Source organism: Fulmarus glacialis, unplaced genomic scaffold (assembly GCF_000690835.1).
Source record: "Fulmarus glacialis isolate BGI_N327 unplaced genomic scaffold, ASM69083v1 scaffold2823, whole genome shotgun sequence".
Lineage (NCBI taxonomy): Eukaryota > Metazoa > Chordata > Aves > Procellariiformes > Procellariidae > Fulmarus > Fulmarus glacialis.
In genome coordinates, this window is record NW_009202088.1 from 4,996 (window position 1) to 23,522 (window position 18,527).

General features: G+C 37.8%; 1 protein-coding gene across 3 annotated transcripts in view; it reads left to right on the top strand.

Moving 5' to 3' along the window:
• The first annotated feature begins 216 nt into the window (after positions 1–216).
• Positions 217–18,527, top strand: part of KIF1B (kinesin family member 1B) — an 88,390-nt gene continuing 70,079 nt past the window's right edge. For all 3 annotated transcript variants that reach the window (XM_009574145.1, XM_009574146.1, XM_009574147.1), the window contains exons 1-2: positions 217–405; positions 17,267–17,343. In XM_009574145.1, coding sequence (XP_009572440.1) covers positions 300–405; positions 17,267–17,343 — 183 coding nt within the window. In that variant the 5' untranslated portion in view covers positions 217–299. The remainder of the gene's footprint in view (positions 406–17,266; positions 17,344–18,527) is intronic.

Here is an 18,527-nt window from a genome sequence, read left to right on the forward strand (position 1 = left end):
AGAACTGCTTCAGATGACAGAAACTTTTGACTAGGGAGGCAGTGTACAGGTGCTGTTAAGTGTATTGCCAGTTCTGTCTTTGAAGTGACCGCTTTCGGGGTGGGGAGGGTGATTGCAGAGCAGAAATTGAAGTTATCAAACAACTTTGAGCCTCCCTGATTTTATCAACATCTTGAATGCAATAGCTGTAAATAACTAAATTCTATTTTTCTCTTTAGAAAACACCAACAAGAAGGATAACTTGAAACATTCTTGACCCCTTCACTTTCAATTTCTCGGCTGCACTACAAGCAACCAGAATGTCGGGGGCTTCAGTGAAGGTGGCTGTTCGGGTCCGGCCCTTCAATTCCCGAGAAACCAGCAAAGAATCCAAATGTATCATCCAGATGCAAGGCAATTCAACCAGTAAGTTTATTTTAATCTCGTAAGGGAGTCTTTCTCTCTCCTCTCCCTTTCTGCTTAATCCTCTTCTTTTTGTCAGACTAAACTGAGTACTGTGTACATTATATTATCTGGAATTACTCTTTTAGGGAATCTTCTCTTCTGAGGCTGTCATTACAAATTAGATTGCTTCTGAATTTGACTAGAAAGTCTAAATCACGAGTATCTTGATTTTGACGCAGTTGTTTATGGTGTTTGCTTGTGGTGGGCTGAGAATTCTACAGAAAGATTAGAATACCAAAGTGAAAACCTTTTTGTTAACTTCAGTGTGTGGGAATATCATGTGGACTGACAGATACAGGGATACGTTGCAGACCACCACGTGATAATTGTGGTATAACTCCTGCTTGAGTCTGGTGCTTTAGTTCTTGGTGTGCTTATTCTGCAGTCTGTGCCTTGGTTTAGGAGCATAATTTGAATGAGAAAGCTGAGGGGAGAAGAATGTCAAGTTTTATGCTTTCCAGATTAGATGTCTAAACGATGGCAAAATAACAGACTACATAAAATTACCTTATTTCTGACCAATTAGAAGTGTTAGGGTTCTTAAATAATTATTGTGGGTCTAATTTGGAGGAGAAGACTCTTCTATGGGAAACTGAATATGGGCACACCATTGATTGATTTTTTTTTTTTTTTTTTTTTAACATGTTTCTTAAGGTCAAGGCAGTATTGATACCATTTGCTGCAGTGTCGTTGGTCACGTGTAGACTAGTAGCTATACCTATAAACTGCTCTTCTTATGGTAGTTTTCCATTGTTAGGTAATCAAATAGAGTCATCTTGTCTGTAGCTGTAGGAAGTAACACTCCAAGAACACCGAGTAACTTTGCTGTCTGATTACTTGAGTATTTACTCGTGCTTGCTAATATAAAGGAGGTTTCATACAGGCTCTTCCCTTGTTTTTTGTTTTTTTTTTTTTTTAGCCGAGGTGGTACTTCAGCCTGCTTCTGCAATGGAATTTAAGTCCTGGTTGTGGTCACTTAAATTATATACAACTTTTATGGTTTCGTTGGAAGAGAGACATCGTACAGAAGAGGGCTTGCTTTTCAGTGCAGTAAATTCTTATCTTCAGACCTTATGTGGAATATTACCCAAAGAAACTTTTTTTTTGGGTTGAATTGAGGGGAGGGGGATGTTTAGAAGTCATCTCGTGTAGAAACAGGTGCTTGTATCCCAGCGTTGCCTGCCAACGTTCAGACCAAACCACTGTAGAATGGAAGAACTGTAGACTCCATTAGATGGCATTTGTTATCGAAATGCCACGAAGCTCTGAACTACAGCAGCACCACTGGGTGCCCCTGTAATAGGTTTTCTTGCTGCTGTCATGACATGACAGCAATAATTTTAGACGCTTAAGACTTTTGAACTCCAGGAGCCTGTGGAAACAGCTTGTTTGTGCTACAATGACAAGGGTGACCAGTGAATCTCTGGCAATCTGTCTGTCTAAGTTTGAAATGTGATGTAGACAGAAGACACTGGTTCTGTTTCTGAATGCTAGGGCTGCACTACAAAGATGCATTTTCAAGAAACTGCATCAGCTTTCAAAAGGAGAAGAATACTTCCTGATTTATCTAGTTGGAAACTTCTTTATAGCTTTTGCTATATTTTGTGCTCCGGAAATGTTCTAATCTGTAGCCTTCTATTTGAGTCCTATGGCTCTGATACAAGATGGGTGATATGACAGATGGTCAGGTTTAAGTCATCAGGGGCCATTACAGACTGTGGGAAAGGAATCATCAGTTGCAATAGTTACACATTTTTACAGTCTGTGGGCTATTTTTCCCCTGTATTTAGAGGAAGAAATACAGAAGAAAGCAATAGATAGAGGAGTAATTTTACTCATTGAACAGAAGAGGATCATATAATAAAAGATACGGATAAGTCATTGTTTGGTGGGCAAAAAACCTGAGCAGGAATCTTTTCTCCAAAGAATCTTCCTAACGAAGTTGTCTGACGCACATAACTTTAAGCTGAAATTCTTCTGGTATGCTTTTAGGCTACATGTTAGATTTCGGGGCATGGGTACTGTTGTTTCTGCCAAGGATTCTTTCTTTTTCATGATGCCTCAGTCTTTGCAGCCTCACAGTTACATTATTGAACTCCTCATTATAAAATTCAGAACTTGTTGGCTAAAAGCTGACTACAGAAAGTGACATTAATGTATCTGACTCTCCTATCTGATGCAGCAATTTCAAAATAAAAGGAAATCAGGCTAATTCTAGCCTATGGAGTTCCTGCTTCATATCTTCAAATGTGCTAGTGAAATGATCAAGGCTTAGATATCTTGCCTCTGAGAAGGTTATTTTTTCACTTGTGCGCTAATCAAGTTGACAGAAGGCATATCTGAGAGGCTAGTGATATGTTGGTTAGTGACTATTTTAAGCCTCCAAGCCAGTTAAAGTTCCCTTATCTTGGAATTAAAGCCTAATGGACTATTGTGATGAACAGGATTGATGAGACAGCGTGAAGTTTGATAGCTAAGAAGGGATTTTGACTGTTACTTGAACTTTAATTCTTTATGTAGTGACTGGCCAAGCTATTCTACAAATCCTTTGTGCGTCCTGAGTTTAAACTTTGTCCAAGTCTGAGTTTTGTAAATATTTGGCTGATATAGGCAGAGACTACATTACAGAGAAACTGATGCAAAGTGCTTAGGATTATTTTAAGGAAAACAGTACAGAGATACAGATGATAAAGTGTATCACAGGTGTACTCAATTTATGGTTTTTTAATGAATGTATGAAAAAAGGAGTGGTTTTTGACATCCATAATGAAGTATATTCTTCAGAATGCCACCAGGGTTGTTGCCTAACACACTGCTTTTGTTTGTCAGTTTTTTGTGTGAATTTGGCTGTTTACAGCTTTTGGGATTGCCCGTCATTCATGGTGGGTTTGCCAGCAAAACAAAACATCCTCCTGTGTTAGAAAGCTTATTCTCAATTTTGTTACACAGTTTAACTTTGCCTTAGAAGCAAAACAAGTATATTTTTGTTGTGGACTTGAGGTCTCCTACAGAATTAACTTGTTATCCTATCTGGCTTTTATGTCATTTCCTCATAGAAGATCAAGGCCTTTAATCAAGACCGATAGTAGATCTCAATCTTTATCATTTTTCAGTGTTTAAAAAATGACAGTGCAGCTGAATACAGTTCTATATATGTCTTAATCTCAGAAAAAGAGAGTTCTTGCAAAGGTCTTTAACCCACAATGTTAAGAGCACTTACTGTGAATAATTGGGACTTCTATTTTTCTGTTGGAAGGATTCAAAATATGGGAATTTTAAAGTCAGTGCTTGAAACATTGTTCGTCTCTTTTGTTTTGGTGGGGGGTTTTTTGTCTGCTATACTAAGATGACAAGACTAAATATTTTTTTTTCCCCTTTATGGTTGCAAAGGTATTGATCTGCAGTAGTAGTGTCTTGCACTTAAAGAATTGTCAGTCTTTATGTTTTTAAAATATACGTTGCAAAAATGAAATTGTGCAGTCCAGCTGAAGTCACATGTGCTGATTGCATTAAGGGGCTGGTATTTTGGCAGAAGGCCTATGCTGCTCGGCTCATACCTAATTGCAGATGGTATCCATTTGAATGATACTGCCAAAAGTTCTTCAGTGGACATGGGAGAAGTGGGGGTAGGAGAATAGAAGATAATAGAGGAATTCTTAAAGACAGGAGAAGTTAGAATTTGCAAAATCCTACTACTTAAGTTAACTTGGGAATGCAAAGCGCTTTCCAAAGAAGAGGTGGTGTCAACAACAAATTACTAATTAAAAAACTCTACCAAAACAGTAGCTGAGTGGGATTCATTTAAGACCATCCTTGTTTTTTATTATTATCACTTAGATACGAGCTTAAAAAAAATAAGTTTTGTTTTTAGAAGCACCTGCTATGCAAGTGGATTCAATTGACCTAAATGCTTTGTTTTCATTTGGAGTTATATTCTGAAGACCATAGCTATATTGTCCATTGTATAGAGGTCACTAGTAAATACGAACGTATGCCCATAAGTCTCATGTGCACATACCCACTCAGGAGTAGGCACAGTATAGCTTTGTTTGTAGCATTGCCCATAGTGTAGTCAGCTGTACCAGGGTTCCTGGTGAGAGAAGGGAAAAGTTAGTGGGCTCTGAGGACTTTTCATATTGATAATTAATTCCCTAGGGTGATCCCTCTGTTAGCAGTCCTTACTATTGGTTAGCTTGACACTGCCTAATATATTGTTTGTTTCATATTCTGCTTATTACAGACTATTTTCAAGTGAAACTTGGCATCAGTGGACTTTTAAGTTGCTTTTTGTGGTTGTGGTTTATTGATAAAATCCCACTTAATATTGAAACAGACTGAAACTTCTGAAATAACACTTTTGTCTTTTCCTCTGAGATAACTTTGTTTAATTTTGTCAGTCTTTAAATAAATTATTTTCTTTAAGTTACTGGATAGGTGGTTTATCATGCTCTAGGTCAAACTCACAAGCAGCTTTTTGAAATGAGTAATTCAAGAATAGATCATGGTTGTCAGCGTATCTTGATTTAATATGTTTTGTCTTTAACTCCTGCTTTTTCACTTTTTTGGTCAGAATGATTTACACCAACGCATCTTACCCACAATGTATGAATTACTTATTGTCTGTCCACTCCGTAAATTACTGTTTTTGTGGTGAGTGGGAAAAAGATTCTGCTGTGTAATACATGGGATGAAAGGTGAGCTATAAATGTAAGAGTATTTTGCGTGTCAGTAGTTCTTGTACTCATTCTTGTCAGGTTTTGAAATGTAACAAACACAAACAATGTTGGCAGCTGCTGCCTCGGATTGTTGCAAGGAAAAGCTAAGCTAAAGACTTCCCTAGTGGTGTGGGGTTTTTTCTGTTTTGTTTTTTTTTTTTTTATTGGTTGGGTTTTTATTTGATAATCCTCTGTCTGTAAATAAATAATGCATAAATAAAAACAAATGAAAATGAAGCAGAGGTTCAAGCTAGTAGCTACAAGACAGCATTTAAATATTCATTGCTAGCAAAGAGTCCAGCTAGCTTGTTCTTTTAAAAAGCTGAATAAGTATATAGAAAACTAAACTAATGAAGCAGGGAAATAAGGAAGTATCGTCCCTGGAGTATGTAGAAAACTAAACTGATGAAGCAGGGAAGTAAGGAAGTATCCTACTTGGAATATGTCCTCTGCAACTGATGTTACATTAATTGTGCACTAGATGAATGAAAACAGGTTTTAGCATCTTGTGGGTGCCAGGGACAGGCTAAAGCAAAATTCTCACACTGTAGTTCATCTGAGATTATTGTATATTCTGATTTGCCATAAACTGTATTCATGTAGAAATGCACCTGCACGGTCTAGGTTATATTGAAAGATATGAGTGCAACTGGATCCTCAGGGTAGGACTGAAAATTACCTGTTTGGGATTTTAACTCAGTAACAGTCTCTGTGGCTCAGTAATGTTGGAAGGTCCTTTTGTGGACTGCTTAGGATATTGGATGTTTAATGAAAATAGGCACAGTGGAGTGGTCCCATCTGCCAGTAACAATAGTCACAGCTGCTGCTGTAGACATATGGCAGCTAGGTTCTCAAGCAGGCATCCTTGGCATCAGAAAAACTTCGTAAGGCATTCTGGAGTTAATTTGTAGAGGTTGAGGAAAAAAATATTTTTCTTCTAATGGTTGTTTTTTTTTTTTTTTCTCTCTCTAATGTTTCTAAACCTCTGGTCTAAACCTAAACATTTAACTTAAAAAAAATTAGTAGAAAAACATCTAATTAGATCTAATTTGAGTTCCTTTTCTGTTTGCGTTTTTTCTTTAATTTTTTTTTCTTTTAAGATGTGTCCTGCTGTATGCAATTGTTCTGGAACAAAATAAAAATGGGTGGGAAAGCAGGACTTAAAAGGCTTTTGATTTATGGCTTACTTGTCTAAATCAGTGATATTTGAAATATAATACCAAAATTGCTGATATTTGAAAAATAATACAAAAGTCAAAACTATTGACAGGTTCATAGAGCAAGGTAACCTCATCAGTAATTCAGCCAGTACATTGGCAGGGGATATTGTTAAATTTTGCCTTTTTCATTGTTACGTAGCTGTAAAAAGTAGTAACCTCTTTTAAAGAAGCTTAATCCTAAAGGGGCGGGGGGGGGAGAAGTATGGTTTGCTGATCCTTTTCATTCTGATCTAATTTTTAACTGTTTTCTGAATGAAAAGACACACTGGAATGGAAAAGAAACCCTGTTGTGTGTGTATGCCTTCAGGAGAATAAGAAGTTTGGTTTGTTGTGTGTTGGGGTTTGTTTGGTTCCCCCCCCCCGCAGTAGTATTCTGTAAGCATAGTTTGGATAGTTGCACTGAGGAACTTGTATCATGGAAAGAATCTTTGGTCTAAATTACTGATGAGAAAAGTCCTTATAAGACACTGGCTTGTATTTAGACTAGCACTAAGTACATGTAGATAGTAAAGTAACGGGAATTAAAGTAGCATATGCTACATAGATAGAAAAGACAAGTAAGAGAGTTCATTGTAGTTGTCTTACCTAATAACTTTACTGTATTTTCCTCTCTTGTTGAGACATTTTCAATGAAAGTATAGAATAGGTGGGAGGATTCATTTTCATAGATTTCAGTCTTGACACTCAATCTGTCTTCTGAAAATGAATAATTTTAGATATCTCAAAAAAAATAGGCATACCCCATTTCTCATGACTTGTGCCTGCCAAAAAACATTGGTTCCTAAAGCATGTCCTGTGTGGTGTTTTTTCCACATACAGCTTGTTTTTCTTTTTTTCTTTTTTCTTTTTTTTTTTTAAGTGTTTCCAATTTTTTATGCTTGCATCTTGCATGATGAGGTTGTCTCGGGAAAATAACAGCAGTGGAGGAAAGTCACTTAACCCCTACCCTGATTTTTCTGGTCTGTAAATCCTTGTAACTGTGTTTAAAGCTAGGTGAAAGCTTGTCCAATATGTTAATACTACATTGCATTCATGGTAGATGTGTTATCAAAACAGGCTGTTTTATGGGAAGATAAATTGTGTGTCATGTGGAGGATGTATGAATTGTCTTGCAGTTGAGGTTGAATTGGGAACTGGTTTGAAAGGCAAGTCAAAGAAGTCACAATAGTAGAGATCACCCAAGTTCTTCTGAACACTGTCCTGCTACCACTTACTACATTTGTTGCAAGTCCTGTAGCAGGCAAGAGAATGCTTGAATGCAAGTTTGTCTCAAAGAGAAAATGGAGGCAATTGCTATTCTCTTTAAATAGTTGTTCCAGGAGTGGAGTTTGGTGGGGAGTGTTTTTTTTGCTTCTTTTTTTTTTTTCTAATAGTACTGGGTCATTCTAGGAGTGGGAGTCATAAGATGGTAGCAGAGGTAATGCTGAACGCAGACAACGAGCAAAGACTTACATATGAACATTAGAGCTCTTTGTGTTTTGCAGGGTTAGGGATTTCTGTTGCTTTGTCCATATGTCTGTCTTAATCACTGTCTCTGAATGCCGTATGATATTGACAGTTCATATGTTTTGTTACAAGTCTTGAATATTTTTTTGGAGAAGAAAAAAAATACTGGAATTCTTGTAGGTGCTTGGTTTTCCTTCTAAAGCTTTTCTCACGATTGTATAAAAATAACTTGAGAAGTGTTAATTATGCACACTGTTGAAAAAAAATCTATTTTGGAAGGTGACTTTGGGGAGGTGGGACAAGATGAACATTTAAATGTTAGCGGTAGAAATAATGGGCCTGGAGCAAGACTGTGGGATGGCTAGGATGTTCCAGCTAATGTTAAATGCAGTTGGACCACATTTAAAAAACTCTTAGGGAGTTATTACAGAACTATAGTAGAGAAAGATAATGTTACTAATGGACCCAGAAAAGTTTTCTGTCAGTGGTGAGTAAACTGTGTGAAGTGCTGCCCCTTCAGAATTAGTGCCCACTGACACAGAACTAGGGCTTTAGAGATTATTCTTTTTATCAAATGCTTAAATAATGTGCCACCTTTTCAGTATGCAAGTAGAAGTAAAGAAAATGCAAATTGGGAACTACTTGAAGAATTGGATATTTTCACTATATGAATCTTTAAGATATTGAGGCTGGCAGAACTGACTCCCCAGGATTCCAGTGCTACGTGATGTCCTCTTAATGTAGTGCTGGCATGTGTCTGAAGGTCAAAATAGCCTTTGGAGAAGGCCATTGGCTCTTGGAGATGTAGTCAAGTAAAAGCAAGGGGTGAAGGAAGATATTGTTTTATCTGCCTTGAACCAGAAAACATGTGAGGAAAGAATTCAGCTCAACTCCAAGTACTTAGGCAGCTGCATACTTAGACCTGATATGCATCTTTTGCAGTAGGACATTTTCAGGTAGTCAGTTGACAGTGGAAGTTTTGGAATGGTTTTGGTTCAGCTTTTCAGATAGGTAGAACAGTATGGTTAGACTAGCTCCTGCTTGGTGCAAAGCCTGCTGGCATGCTGTTCTCCCAGAACACCAGCTGTAGAGATGGTATTTATAGCACTTGGATCTGTAAGAGCAGCTGAGGGTGAGAGTGGCTTTCTAGCAGCTTCTGTGAGCAAGCATTTGCTTTTCTCTGGTGCTATTGAGCTTAACTCCCTCCCCCATCCAACCTTTCTCCCAGTACAGGGTTGAAATTCCACAGTGGGGAGAGAATCCGGTTGAATTCCAAATGAGCTGTTCTTAGCTTCTACTTGGTTTCCTTCCCTTTTAATGATTTGAAAAATGCAAACAATGCTTTGAAAAGCAAGCACTGCTTTACAAGCTGGAAGTGTCCGTTTCCCTTCATTTATCTCTTGTAATAACAACCCTGAAAGTCTGTCTTATAAAAACAGTATAGCCAGGTATCTGATTGCAACGTACGCCTAGGAAAGAAGCCTGTATTAAACGTGTCTTTGGGGTGTTATTCACGTTCCAACAAATAAAGAATGCCTGCTCCACCCTGCTCTCAGTAACGAACGTGTTCTCATTGTTGTCATTCCAGTCTACAGATGGCGCAGATATATTTTCCAGACTCACGCATTTTAAGAGACTGTATATTTAATGTTAATTTGGTCCTGTGGAGTCAATTCTGAAAGCCCCAGATCTTTTATATCGGTTAAATTGATTGTTCAGACATCATAAAATAAAACTACTGCTTATTTTGATTCAAATAGTGTTTGAAGAAGGCACAGATGAATTATTTGATATTTGTTTTCCCTTCCAAAGTTCTCTCTAGACAGCATGTTTTTTTAAAATTTCTGCCTATTCCTTTACCAATGATTAATGAGAACAAAAGTGAAGACAGGACAGTGCCTTTTTTGCTAGCTGTTATCTCTTAATATGTGTTGGCATTTGGTAGGAATGTGTGCTCTGTGTAGGTTACTGCTGCCACTAGGAGAATTATTGAGGCTGGTGTGAAGCCTCTTTTGTGAGATGAAACCTCATTTTATTTGATATGTAGAAATTAAAGAGGCTTTGTGCCTTCAGCATTGACAGATGCAGTAGCAATATGGGAATGGAAGATGTAAACGACAGAAAGCAGGCTGTATTGCACAAATGATGGAAGTTCAGTTTCTCCAGTTCCATACCTGACTTTCACCATTATTGGGTTTTATTTCTGATTGGCAATTGACAGTTTCTTGTTATTGTTTTTTTAATATTCGTCTATCACTCTGTTTCCCCCCAGCCCAGCACAAACTGTCTATGAGCTAATCCCAGGATTTAGCCCAAGTTAATTCTGTCTGCTGGTGTTTATCTGAAGGGCAAACTGCAGTTAGCCAGTTTTTCACTGGAGTACCCTACAGTGACTAATATGTGGCATGTCTGATGGCAGGATGCCCTGCAATATGAGTCTGATTGTTAGAGGTGGAGCTGTTGAATCTAGTGACTTGACTTTGAATGCAATGAGGGATAAGAGAATAATTTCAATTCTTACCTCTTGTGTGCTTTGCGCTCTGTCTCTCTATTCCAAGAGCTTATTAGAAAGGATTGCTTGTATCCCCAGATACTGAACTGCAGATAATTTCTAACCTGCAAAATTTGTGACACGCTGAGGAGCAGTGCTGACTGGGATGAAAACAGATTAGGTTTGGACTGCAAATTCAGTGTCATTATAATCTGACATGAGATTTAAGTGGTTAAGAAGTAGTTTTGGTCATTCTTTGTGCCTGCAAAAATATTTATGTGGCTGAGTAGATGGGAATGGAATGAGGGGGCAGATTGTGGCTAAGCTTGCTTGCCTTTTTTTTTTTTTTTTTTTTTTTTTTTTTCCTCCCTTTCTTCTCTGTAGGTTTCCCACTGTCTGTTTACTTGGTTAGTTTTAATGGAGAATGGAAGTATAAGTGCAGAAATAAAGGCTTGAAGTGGGAATGTGTTTGTGTATATGTTTAGAAAGGGGTGAGAAGACTGCTTCCAGTTGAGAGTATCCCAGAAGACTGTAACTATAAAGTTCTCTGTTGTGCTCCACAGTCTGGGTATAATTGTAAAATAAAGTGCATGTTTGAGATATGCTTTCTGAATTTCAGCTTCAACAAATCAGGATTGGATTGTAAGGCAAAAAAAATTAGATGTCCAAAATGACAATAGGAATGCAAAATAATATATATTACAAAATATATGGGTACTGTTTCAATAGTGAAGTGGTCTTTCAACGTTTGCTAACGGCTTTTTCGCTAAAATAAAAAACTAGCAATGAATTTGATCTCATAGATTTGAAAGGTTGAAAGTGTATGTTATTTTTGTGCTAGCTGATAAAGCAGATGGTGGATGGTTTGAAAAATGTTAATTAAGGAACAAGTAGGATGGACTGTGGAAGTACCTTATGCCAAGAAATGAAGTTGCCTGTTTAAGTAAGGGCATGTTAAAATCCAAATGTTTTGTGGAGATTGGTTTGTTACTGTTGATACAGCACATCTAAAATTATAGTTCCTTCATTGATTGGCCTCCCTCATTCTCCTTATCTTTTATTAGGCTGTACTACTCTTACTATATACTTCTCCTGTACAAGGACTAATTAGTTAAAATATGTGGGTCTTATGTAACAATACAGAATTTTAGATTATTTGGTGTGAAGAAATTTGTTTTAAAACTGTTGATTTCCTTACCTTTTGGTCAGTGATATATAAAACACGTTTGTAGTTACAGGTATAAAAAAAACCCTGGAAAGTTAAACAGCTAAGCAACTAGAAAGAATTGTTTAAATGATTTGAGCTTCAGAGAATATGTGGATTACTCCTGCTTAGAGGCACCTCAAATGGTGTGAAGCAGCTCTGTATGGTTTACTATATAACTGTAAGGAGAAGTAAGCTTTTAAAATGCAAGCTGTGTCTCTAGGTTGGGTTGGCAGTGGGTATTAAATAAACTGCTTCAAATTAAATGGTAATGCTGCATAGCTGTTCACACAGTGCACTTTTATTTGAATTTTATGTCAATTTATAACATGTAATTACTTCTACTTATTCTATTTGCTTACCAAGGTAGAAAACTGATGTAAATATCATGTCTTAAGGTGAAGCATATGATTCAAAATTTCTGGAAATTACTAGTTCAAATAAAGAAAAGGAATAATATAGGCATTTATCTCCTTCAACCAAATCAACAATTTGTAGAGTATATTTTTAAAACGTGAATATTCCCATGCCTTTTTCTCAGCCTTCCATTCCAAAGGTAAATGATGGACATTAACCCAAACTGTGGTTGCTGCTTTGATCCCGGAAGAGTTTTTAGACACTGCAGTAGGAAAATAGTATCTTCAGCATGTTTCATCCTTTCCACATTCCTGAGTTGTGTGTGTAACGCTTTTCAGTAGCAATGGTGTAGGAGATGGTGATTTTGTAAAATAGCCTTTCCAGTTTCTGTTTGATGCAGAAACCTTAACTTGTGGAAAGCTGAAAGATTCCACATGACCTAAAAAGTTGGCTCTCGGTGAAGCAAGGGGCCTGAAAAAGGGATTGAGTTTCTCAGAAACTGGCTGCTTAGGCTAACTCCAACATTCTAAGTTGCTACGGTGCCATGCTGATGGTAACTAATTATAGCTGCAGCACAAAACGTTAGTGTCAGTTTGCAAACAGAAGAGTTAATTGCCACATTGGACCTTTGAAATAGCAGATAAACAAATTTATTCTGTAAGATAAAAAGGCCATTAATGTGTTCCTGCTGTGATCGTCTGCTTTATTGCCTTTCTCATTTCCTGGGGCCCTGTAATTAAACCATTAGCTTGCGTACCATGCCGTGAGTCTGCTGTGGTGAGAGGAGATAGATGACAACCTCTTTCATGATTCACTAATACAATTCATCTTGGCCTTGCATGGTTTAAAAAAACAAACAAAATAACTGAAAAGCTTTTAGTGTTCTTTTGGGTATTGGAGACACTGGAAACAGTCCTCTTACTTTTTAATTCTATTTGTTTCCTTGTTCAGCTGAAAACACAGCTTGCTGAATAACATGGTACATAATATCAATGTTGCCCACTCAATCTAATTTCTGCATGATCATTCCCTTTTTTTTCCAATTTGGCGTATGAACTTTTAGGATAAAGCTTACCTGTACTATAAGAAGTCTTTTAATTTCTTCAGAAATATCCATTAGCTTCCTTTAAAAGTAGCTAGACTTCATGGATTTGCTTGTCCCTCCAAAGGAAGATGCTTGGTGCAATAGATACCTTCAAGTTAGGTCAGTTACTTCAGTTTGAATTCCTGGTTTCTTAGCTGCCTCACCATCTTCTTTCGGGTGTCTTATCTCACATTATTGCGTATCTGATCACTTGGTTCAAACTCGGACCGCATCAGACATGACTGATGCTAGTAGCTACCCACTTGGTGCTCAGTGTTCCAAATGAAGACGGTTTCAGTCCGATTGAAATCCATTGAGGTCGTAATCTTATATTTTCTCAATCAGTCAGCTCTGCTGGATTCATTTGTAGACAGACTGAGAATTCTGTTAAACCAGTGATTCTGAAAATGGAGGATGTAGACTCTGTGTAAGAAACAGGAATGGGGATAAATAGACTTCAGGCTTGGACTAGAAGCTGAGTGAAAAGCCTGTGACTGGATCACAGTAGTGAGGGACAGCATGCAGAGTTCCTGGCAGCCAGGAGGTTTTCTCTGACCCGTTCCGGCTGCAGTGGAAGGCTTTGGCCAGGCAGCTGCATTCCCAACCTCTGACAGAGCTGCCTTGTTGCACATTACTCTCCCTTTCCTGATATGCTTATCAAGATATGCTTTGCAAAAACATGCATCCTAGAAAGTAGTTTTCAAAATAGTTTGCTGGACATGGAACTTAATGTAAAGCAGCTGAGGAAAGCCTGTCTAAGAAAATAATAATAATAAAAAATGGCTTTTAAAAAAAAAAAGGGGGGCAGAGTGGAACCACTTGCATAAATCACGGAGCCTGAACGTCACTCTCCAGAAATGTGATGGATCAAATTTAAGCTTGAAGTAAGTAGGATGAAGCTGTAATGGCAAGCTTGTAGTGCCTTTCCAGACACTAAGCCTGTTGCATAGCTAGAGGTCTTGTCTTTCACGGGTGGTCGATGTGCCTTTATGCACAGCGAGCCGAGTGGAAAAACTAGCTATTCTTCTGATTAAACGTTCGGCTTCTTTGCTTTCTTTATGGAAGTGGTGGACTCTTCCTAGAGATTCTTAGTTTTTTTTAAAAATGGTGTATTTTCACATCAAACCTGGTTTTGAATAAAACTGAAATTTGTGCTGCTTGTTCTGTTTCCTGTTTCTGACACAGTAGAATCTTAGAAGGCAATTTAACTCATTTCCTTGGAGAGACCAAGTGCGGCTTTGCCTTGGCCAAGAGAAATGTCCTTTTTGCTTATAATCAACAGTATAAAAATGGAAAAGAAAAAACTGATGAATACTGGATATTTCACTGTTGATTTTAAGAGGAGACAGATCAATCATGCCATGAGGTAAATAAGTGAGATCAAAGCTCTCTTTTGTGATTGCATGTGCACCTTAAAGTAAAACTGCACCAATGTGACACTCGGTAACCAATGCATGTTTTTTGATTGTGGTTAAAAACGTGTTTCTTGGTCAGCAAAGATGTAGCTAGGCTTCTGCTTGTCTTGACTCCCTTCACAGTTTGCCAGGCTAGGAGTTTCCCATTTCCAGGACAACGTTGCAAATGCAGTGTACCAATAAAGGTAGTTGCTCCTCTCTTCCCCTAGCCATGACTCCTCTCAGAAGAGTAGTGTCAAGAGTTTGGGTTAAAATTATTTGCTGTTGAGATCAAAGAACAAAATGTATATTTTCAGGAGAGGTGCTGGCAATACAGTTTTTTCGTTGGATTCTATTTATTGCTGCTTTTTCTGCTTTTAGTGGTTAAATTACTTTCCCTTGAATTTATAGCCCAAAACAATTGAAGAAAATAATGTTGTTAACCCCCAAAGGTTGTTACATTGAAAAAATGGAGACTGTTTTTATTTGTACTGCTTTTTTGGGTAGGAACTTCCAGGTACAAGGCATTACTTCTTCCTTACTTTTCAGAACCTTGATGTTAAATAATTGAATGAGAAATGAGAAGTTGTTGAATTGCAGCAGTCTGGAATACACTGAAAGGAGAGAACTGATTTAAGTCTGGGGCAGGGGAGTTGTCTTCTGGGATTCGTTAGTTGTTCACTTTAACTTTAGAACTGGTTTGATAGTGCATGCTGTAGATGTACTGCTGTTTGGTCAAGACTAGTAAAGGGAAACTAAAGCCATATATGATTGCTTAGGTTACCAGTTTGTTATGTGTTGATGCCCATGTTGCTATCCAAAGCCACAAGCATTTTTGCCATTTGATACTGTGCTGGTGCAAGGCATATTATTCACTGGCTTTGCATGTCTGTCAGCTTTTATAAGGCAAGAATGTCAGCACAAGGTGCATCCAAGTGAAATGGAGTTGGCCGCAAGAAATAGAATAGCAACTGTTGCTATTTGCAATCCAGACAGTGATCTTTTCTCCACACTGTAATTTTGGACAACAGCCCTGCTGAGGGACGCAGCATCTGGTAGAGGAGTGGCTTAATTGTAATGGGGATTTTGGAACCACGTTTTCAGAGATTTCGGTGCAGCATCATGTTAAGTTCATGTTTGAAACTGTTAGAGATGTGGGTGTTACAATTTTTATTTATCACAGAAGGGAAGGGAGAAGCCCCCACCTCCCAAAGCACAGCCTAACTGGCATGAGTATGTGAAAAATAAGCATCCTTTGTTCAGGATGACTGGTATCAGGATGTAAATCATACCCAGGAAGACTGTCACCACCTTTGTGTAGCTTCTTTCTTTGTAGATTTTGTTTGCACGTATCATAATTAGTGTATCACTCCCAAAGGCAGATTGCTGCTTTATGTGCAGATGGGTATGTGTAAATCTAAGGTGGTTTATCTAATTTTGATACCCTCAAGAGTATGCCTTTTTACAGTCCTTGCTTACACAGATGGTGTTGAAAACAGCTGCTGGAAATAATAGATTTAAGTATTTCCAGCACTGTAGTACTGAAAAGAAGAAAGCAGTAGAGATCCACTTCTGCAGCAAGAGCTGTGCTTATAAATTACCCTCCTTGGAATACAGAAACTACAGACATTCCGTATGCCATTAAAATGACAGCTGAATCCATTGTGTATTACTCCCCCCCAGGCAAAGGTTATAGGAAGCTGTTTTGTAGCTGGGAAAGAAGAAAAAAAAGGGGGGGGGGGGAAGAAAAAAAAAAAATCCCACAAAACCCAAAAAAACCCCAAAACCAAAACCATCAACCTAAATGATATCTGGAAGAGCTTTCATTTATTGTGGAGAATGTGCATGTGTGGGTCAAATATTGAAAGTATTAGAGGATCTGAGAAAAGGAAAAGAGCATAAAATTTACAGATATACTGATATGAAGAGAAAACGGGTTTTTTTGCAAAGCATGTTTATTCTGGTATTTGTAAAGTGTTCAATGGCTTAACTGACCTGAAGATTCTTAGATTCTTATATATGAATGCCTTGGGAAGAAAATTAAGTCAAGGATTGCAAGAGCAATTGGAGGTCAGCTTTTAGGATGGGACTTATAAAGGCTGTAACATAGGAACTATACACAAGCATTTTTTCATTCTGGCTGTGTGTGCGCATGTGTGTGCGCGCATGCGTGTGTGTGTGTAATTCATCATAGGGCCATCATATATTATACGGAAGTTCCAAAGAGCAAAAAGACACAAGTCGGTTGGGGGTCATGGTGGGATTCAGTGGCGGTATATAGTAAGAACATTTACCAGTAATTGGGTTGGTTCAATTAATGTCAGTCCTATTAAAAATCTGTCTGTAGGCTTTGTGCATGTAAAAGAACATTAAATAAACTATGCAGATAGTCCCTGAAATGTCTGTAGATCCAACTTTTTTCGTATCTTCTTCCATGCCCTGAAGATACTGAGCTTCTTAAAGAAAATCCTTCTGCAATGAGCTCTTGAAGTGTGTAACATGTATTTCAAAATAGACTTGAGTTGTACTGCTATGAAATCACCGGGGATTCTTGAAGTCTTTGTGTTTCGGATCTTCCTTCTTGCTAATATCCTTCAGCTCCTAAAAGCCTCTCCCATTCTAAAAGCCAAGGCACCAGGATGATCGACTTCTGGCTTTCTGTCCAACAGAAGAATTTTGTTTAGCAGCAGAATTTCTTCTAGGAATTTTTTTCCTTGACTTATTTCAAATAAGGACTACAGAAATACAGTTTTAGAAAGCTGAGAGTCTATTACTTCAATCTTATTACTCCTGTGCAGTGTGGCAACTCTGTGAATACTCAGATTCACAGGTTAAGTTGAGGGTCAGCAAGCTCATTAATTATGCTTCTAAATGTCAAGTTAGCTAAGAGTTTGAATTTTATTTCCTGTAGGTATTATCAACCCAAAGAATCCTAAGGAAGCACCAAAGTCCTTCAGCTTTGACTACTCTTACTGGTCCCACACATCGGTAAGTTCTTTTACAAGAAAACAGTATGGGTTTTTTTTGTTGACTGGCTTGATATAACTGCATTCTCTTCTTCTGATCATGCCATCTCTGTCAGATGTTTCTGCGCTCTCTCTGTCACCCTCATTCAGCTTAAAAGCTTGTCATTGTGTGTTGTCTTTCCCTGTTTGGGGGAGAGCAGAAAGCTAAGCTCCTGGAGTTTGATAACAAGTTATGGATATTTGAAAGATTACTTAAAATATTCTCCAACAATGTTCTGTTCTAAGTATTTTAAGGATGCGTGTGAACCGCAGTTAATTCAGTTTTGCTCTTAGACAAATGAAAGTTGCTCAAGTTCTTACAGTTCAAGGAGAGATGTGGTCTGGGTCCCTTGGCACATCTGGAAAAGACAGAGTAGTGATCCATGTTTGCGATAACTGCAAAAGCAATAAACTCTCATCTAGCTCCTCTGCCCCACCCTCCTGCGAATTGGTGCTAAGGTCTTGCTGACTTCCAGTAATTGTTCTACAGCAGAACTGTGTTGTTCTGCCCTCTACCCCTTCCCTGCCTTATTACCTCAAAAGATACAGAAAGAAGTGATAATGCATTTCACTAAGATTAATTTTAGTAACTTGGATGTTGCAAATAAGACTTAATATTTCTGAGCAAAGCTATGGCCAACAAGATTGTTTTCATGATGAAAAACTTGGGATTTGCGTAGCTCTTTTACTGAATCTTCCAGAGCAGCCATGCAATTAGATTACAGGATCAGTCAGAGGAACACTATGAATATAATTCCTGAAAACTAGCAGATAAGCAGTAGATTTTTTTGTTTATCACTAGGCTAAATTGCTTTAAAGTAGTTTTTTTTATTCATGTTATATTTCAGTTTTATTGCTAACCTTGAGTATAGCCATAGAAAAATGTTCTGATACATTGTCCTTGACCGGTTCAGCTACTTGCTAATTTGAAATATGTACCGACATACTTAGGGATTTTGTAGTCACCAGTGAGGTTGTAAATAGAAACCTGGATTGGGGTAGACAGTGGAATCAGACAGCTGTAAGAAAAACTTGGTCATTTTAATGATTTGTTTAAAAGCTTTTAATCTTTTTTAAAAAAAAAAAACCAAAAACAAAACAAACCAAGAAAACAACAACAAAAAAACCAAAAAAACCCCCAAAACCAAAAAAACCAACCCCAAAATA